General features: G+C 43.1%; 1 protein-coding gene across 1 annotated transcript; it reads left to right on the forward strand.

Annotated features, from left to right (window-relative positions):
• Window positions 1–649: 649 nt before the first annotated feature.
• LOC115361396 (glucagon-1-like) lies at window positions 650–4,266 on the forward strand. Its single transcript, XM_030054760.1, has 5 exons — window positions 650–657; window positions 2,897–2,941; window positions 3,024–3,120; window positions 3,698–3,850; window positions 4,137–4,266. Exons 3-5 carry the CDS (start codon window positions 3,035–3,037, stop codon window positions 4,180–4,182), a joined length of 285 nt encoding a protein of 94 aa, XP_029910620.1. The 5' UTR covers window positions 650–657; window positions 2,897–2,941; window positions 3,024–3,034; the 3' UTR covers window positions 4,183–4,266.
• Window positions 4,267–6,294: the final 2,028 nt, after the last annotated feature.

Raw genomic sequence — 6,294 nt, forward strand, 5'->3', positions numbered from 1 at the left:
AGACTGCGCCAATCAGGCCTTCATGGTCAAATAGCTGCTAGGAAACCACTGCTAAGGAGAGGCAACAAGCAGAAGAGATTTGTTTGGGCCAAGAAACACAAGGAATGGACATTAGACCAGTGGAAATCTGTGCTTTGGTCTGATGAGTCCAAATTTGAGATCTTTGGTTCCAACTGCCGTGTCTTTGTGAGACGCAGAAAAGGTGAACGGATGGATTCCACATGCCTGGTTCCCACTGTGAAGCATGGAGGAGGAGGTGTGATGGTGTGGGGGTGTTTTGCTGGTGACACTGTTGGGGATTTATTCAAAATTGAAGGCACACTCAACCAGCATGGCTACCACAGCATCCTGCAGCGACATGCCATCCCATCCGGTTTGTGTTTAGTTGGACCATCATTTATTTTTCAACAGGACAATGACCCCAAACACACCTCCAGGCTGTGTAAGGGCTATTTGACCAAGAAGGAGAGTGATGGAGTGCTAGCTGATTGGTTCTTGCCATAATATGAATTTTAACAGTTGTCCAATAGGGCTGTCGGCTGTGTAGTAACCTGACTTCTGCACAACACAACTGATGGTCCCAACCCCATTGATAAAGCAAGAAATTTCACTAATTAACCCTGATAAGGCACACCTGTGAAGTGAAAACCATTTCAGGTGACTACCTCTTGAAGCTCATTGAGAGAATGCCAAGAGTGTGCAAAGCAGTAATCAGAGCAAAGGGTGGCTATTTTGAAGAAACTAGAATATAAAACATGTTTTCAGTTATTTCACCTTTTTTTTATTAAGTACATAACTCCACATGTGTTCATTCATAGTTTTGATTCCTTCAGTTAGAATCTACAATGTAAATAGTCATGAAAATAAAGAAAACGCATTGAATGAGAAGGTGTGTCCAAACTTTTGGCCTGTACTGTAGATAATATTATCCGTGTTTACATCAGACCTTTTTTTTTTCAAACTATGCTAATTAAAGACCCAGTTAATACACTAATATAATTAGTCAAATTTTGCATCGTTCTAAAGTAATATTATTGTGCTATGACCACTGACCCACTCACCAGAAAACAAGTGTGATTATCTTTTATTCGAGAATATCAGTTGCGATTATTCACATTATCAAGAGCAACATAAGAACAATAAAAAAGAAAAAAATGAAAAACCTGACCATGTTATTGTATCTGCCAGAGTAAACACAGGCAGAGTTGTGGGTTGTTATTGAAGATTACACAGGCTCCCTAACCTAGTGTTTTGATTTGGATGAATTTGATGATGATTTGAACTTCATAGGTTCTCACTTACGACTAAGTAAGTAAATACTGTTAAACTACTAACTTAAAGTAAGCCTCTTACCCAAATAATTGTTACCTACGAGATTCACCACATACAGTAGTTGTTGCTCTCTTCTAATTTCTACATTGCATGCACACACACAAACACACACAGGCACGCACATACACACACACAGGTGATAGTGTAAGAAAAAGAGGTGACCCATATAACAGACTGCAGCATCTCTGTTGTTTTTAGTCACAGGCTCCCCAGGTGGAGACTGACTCACGTATCCCCAGACATCTGGGCATGCTGCAGGTTCAATTACCTGTGTGTGGGAGGGTGTTGCTCCTCACGGCAGAGCATCAGGTGATGGGCGCCAGGCCTGACCTCACATCACCTCCGGCATCACAGGCCTGGCCAGACATCAGGAGGAGGAGTCTAATGAATGGCTGAGCAGAGCAACACAGCCCCACTCACCGTTATGATATGGAGAAATATCACAGGAACCTCACAGCAAACAGGGAAAAAGGTTCAAGGTTCAAGGTTGCTTCATTAAATTTGTTGTGCAGACAGGTGATTTGGACATCACAGTGATTCAGAATCAAAAAGCATCAAAACAAAATACATTAAGACATACACTCAGTGTCCACCGGCACCATCTAATGCAGTTCAGGTCAACAGCTCTGCCATAAATTCTGCCTTTTAACAAAGTTTATCATGTTCAGTTTTTGTTGACATTGTGGAGGATGTGTTTATTTAATTCTGTGTTTATTACTGAGGTTGTAGTTCGCAGAAGTCTTGTACTGGACTACATTATATTCAGAGGTGTTTCTCATATTTTGTCCCCCATATTTATGTACAATGAGGAGGACAGAATAGTGGAAACACATCTCAGTAAAATGCAGCCCAGCACAACAGCAGCACTAACTATGAGCTCAGTGCCAAAAACACAGAACTGAATTAACACCTCTATTACTGTGACAAAAAGAAAACCTGAGCATTATAGGCAGCAGGAAAGTAAACTTTATGTTAGAACAGTTGGATTGAATTGGATTAGATTGTGCAGGTGGACATAATAAAGTGGCAACTGAGTGTAGATGTCTGCCACCCCACCATCCCTTTCTGTACTTTAATTCATTTACAGTAAAATAGCTCACCATATTCCAAAGTAAGTACAAGATATCATGCTCAAATTGAAATGCAAAGATTTGAATGATCTTTATTAATGACTAGCTGCTTTAAGGAGCATGACAGGAGTGAACGGTGCAGTGTGAGAGAGTCATTTTGATGCTTCAGGCCTTTTATTGACATCAGACATCAGATGACGCCTGTGCACACCTGCTACTGTCTTAGTTAGAGACAGCAGGCTCTGATCTTTGACCTGTGTGGAAAGCATACTTCATTCTGGTTTACACCGCTTCGACTATGAGCCATATGACGGTAATGAGGAGGAAGGTCAGCGGCAGTGGGAGGTGACCTGTCTGTCACATCAGGACACCCGCCTGCTTTATAAACTGAAGGAGATGATCGGTTTTTGCAGCAAAGTTCATTTCCAGGGTGTATTCTCTGGTGGCAGTGTTTTCCTCATCTTTACTAACTTTTCATTTTATGTTCTCCACAGAGACAAGCAGGACAAATAACTGGACAAGTATCAAAGCTCACCAAGGTAAGTTTGTTCATTCAGACATACACTTTCTTCAGACATACAACATTTTGTTTAGCTAACAGTTCAATGTGTTTGTGACTAGGTGACCCAAGGATGTGCCTACCTGTGTGGTGCATGCTGGTCTTGTTGCTCTGTCATGGCAGTCTGGAAATGGTTGTGGACAAAACCAGACAGGCAAGGTAGCCACTGACTCTCATCTTCTTTCTTTCCGTTTAATTGGATCTCATATTTGCAACAGCAAAGCTAAGCAATTTTAGATTTGGTTTGCAGTGTTTATCTATTGAGAAAAATGTTTATTTAGTTTTGGTCACAGTTCAATCTTATAATCCTCTTTTTAAATCTCTGTATAATTTGTGGGCAAAATGTCTAGGCAATTCATTCATATTTTTCACATCCATTTTAGTCAGAATTTTGTTCCATTTGTCCTTGCACACATTCTTATTGACTGGTAAAGGCTTCCAAATAATTTTCAGAAAATATTTTTGCAGGATGGAAGGATCTGGGGTTGAGTGGAAGGATGTAAAACATAGGAGGCACAACATGATTTTAACATAAAAGAGCAACATCAGATTTGTCTGTTAGCTTTCTTATCATTCCAGTTAATCCCAGGATGTTGTTTTGTTCAGTCGCGTCATCGTTATTCGAAATCTGTTTTTTGTTTGCCGAAACAAATTTACTTTCTGAAACAGTGACGTGACCCAAACCACTTCTATTCTCAGTAAATTAATGACATTCACTCAATGCTGTTTCTCTCAGATGGCATGCATATGAGGTGGAGAAAGGACAGAACATCCTCAAAAACTTCAAAAGGCATTCAGACGGGACATTTACCAGCGACTTCACCAACTACCTGGACAAGATCAAGGCTAAAGACTTTGTGGAGTGGCTGGCCAGCACAAAGCGTCTGGGGTGAGTTGAAAAGAGTCAAAGCCGGGTCTGCAGAGAAGACAGGCTTATTATAGTACAACGGACACAGAACATCCTCTGCTTGTTTAGGAGAGCAATCCAGCCAAACATGTCCTACAGTGGTTGTTTTTTGATGAGGATCAAATACTAAATATTCCACTTTGAGACTATGTGAATTCAACACCGGAGGACTGAAAATCATTTTAATGTATAACAAATGTAAAATCATGGCCAGAAGTGCAAATGTAACTTCTGACATATTTTAAATGAAATATGTGTTTTGTGTCAGGGCTTCTGGACTGGATGGAGTTTTGACTCAGACTCCTTATGTTTGACCTGCAGATGTGATGAAGAGCCGCTCCCTATAGGAGGAGCATGAGGCAACGCAGACATATATCGCATCACTTCTTCCATCCGGCACTATTAAAGAAGAGGAGCTGTCAGCAACAATATAAAAAAACTTGTGATCCATTATTATTTTGAAGCATTTTCAGATCAAAGCTATATTTTTCACTATCCTATTTAAATAATAAATGTACCCTATTATGTGAATAATCAAAGTGTTGAAGTCCCTTTCTCATCTTGCGTGCTATTTTAAAGCATCATAATTATTTCAAGATTTCCTTCTTTTTTCTTCTTTCTTTCTTTTTTCACGCTCAGACAATTACGCACCCCAGCCTCACACATTACAAGCTTTGTTTCCTTTCGATATCTTCATTTGATTTCCCCAATGTCATGAATAAAATAAGATGCATGATGAAGAAAATGACTCGAAACAATGAAGTTGAGGCCTTGCACCAGCCTTGCTCCCCCCCCCAAACTGTCAACAAATCAGATCAGATCAGGTAAGATTTGGTGATTTTGTACTGATGAAAATGCCCATAGAGGGTGCTGTTGGTTAGTAAATGCGGAAGAAGAAAAGCTGCCAAAAACAGCTCAGCACAGGCATGCTGATTTGAGAAACCAAAAAAAGGGCAGTGTGTAGGTGTAAAGGCATCTGTTATGTTTCCTTTGGTAACGAACACAGTATACATACTAATAGCACGCATTGTATCAGCCTAAATTTACATTATTGCACAATAGGGTTATGCAACGAGGCATGCAGAAAATTCAGCAGCTAATAGAGTTTTAAGATTTTGCAAAAGGGAGGGGACAAGTGGAGAGCAGGTGGGTGGAGAGGAGCTGTGTGTGTGTGTGTGTGTGTGTGTGTGTGTGTGTGTGTGTGTGTCAGTGAGTGTGTCTGTTTGTGTTCATGGGGCTGGGGGGTGGGAGCGGGGCACCCTGTCTGCCTCCCTTCTCATTGAGAAATGTGAGCTGTACCAGGGTGCAGCTGTGGTGGTGGGGGCTCTTGGCTGCTGGCCACTGCTGTGATGAAGAGCTCCCTCTCCGGGCTCGGTCCTCCCTGCACAGTCTGGCTCCCTGGAGAGAGAGGGAGGGGAAGAGGGGGAGTACCAGCACAACCCTCTGATCCCAGTCAAAGGTTTAAATGGGAGCGGATAATAGGAAAACCCCTTTTGCTGCTGACAAAGTCTCGCCTGACTTGGTGCACCAGCAGGGCTACACCAAAATGAGATGGAGGAAAAGACAGACAGGCGATGATGGCTAACATAAGCATTGTAAAGGAGGCTGATGCACAAATGCCTTTGTAAATGATGCAGAGGCAGTTGGTAAAAGGAGCAAAAGTGTATGGAGGTTAAACAAAGCTCCCTCTTAAATAGCTAATTGTTGCAAGAAAAATGTTGTGACACGTCTAATCAGTATAATTACCCACGTTCAGCTCTACCCACAGAGAAACCACATGCTATGTGGCAGAATACCTCAAAGGGAGAGGAGGGGGTGGTGGTGCTGAGGACGGAGGGGAGGGGATGAGAAGAAAGACAGAAAAACGAGGTGGTGGGGGGGTGTGGGTGTGGCTGTCTACGAATTAGGTCGAGCTGTGTAAGGCTCTCCTCCACACACTAAACACATTTTCATGGCTGGGTTTAGTCCATGCCGACCGACCGAACCGGCGCTGTCCCCCCTCTCAAACTCCCCCAGGACGAGCTCACCGTGCCGCCATCAGCACCGAGGACAGCTCCCCTCCCGTGCGCGGAGCTCGGCTGCCATCACAGCTTCACCCCACCAAACGTCGTCGCCAGTCTGGTGTTTTAGGGTGAAATACAGACGCCTTTATCAATGTGCATCTCGTTTATTTTGGCGTGGTGTTTGTGCGCGGAAGCCGGTCTCCCAGCGCCGCGTATGGGCGCAAGCTGATGTCGGCACTGGGCCAAACTGGGAGTGTGCTGCTGACTCAGCCTCGACTGCTGCATTAATTTATCTGCACTGCAGTGCTCCACCGCTCCCTTCTCCTCTCCTTGCTTGCTTCCTTCCTTCCCTCCCACCCCCACCCTCCCTTCCTTCTTTCCTTATTCCCTCTCCACCTCACCGCACTTCTCTCACACAACCAT

Source organism: Myripristis murdjan, chromosome 7, assembly GCF_902150065.1.
Source record: "Myripristis murdjan chromosome 7, fMyrMur1.1, whole genome shotgun sequence".
Taxonomy (NCBI): domain Eukaryota; kingdom Metazoa; phylum Chordata; class Actinopteri; order Holocentriformes; family Holocentridae; genus Myripristis; species Myripristis murdjan.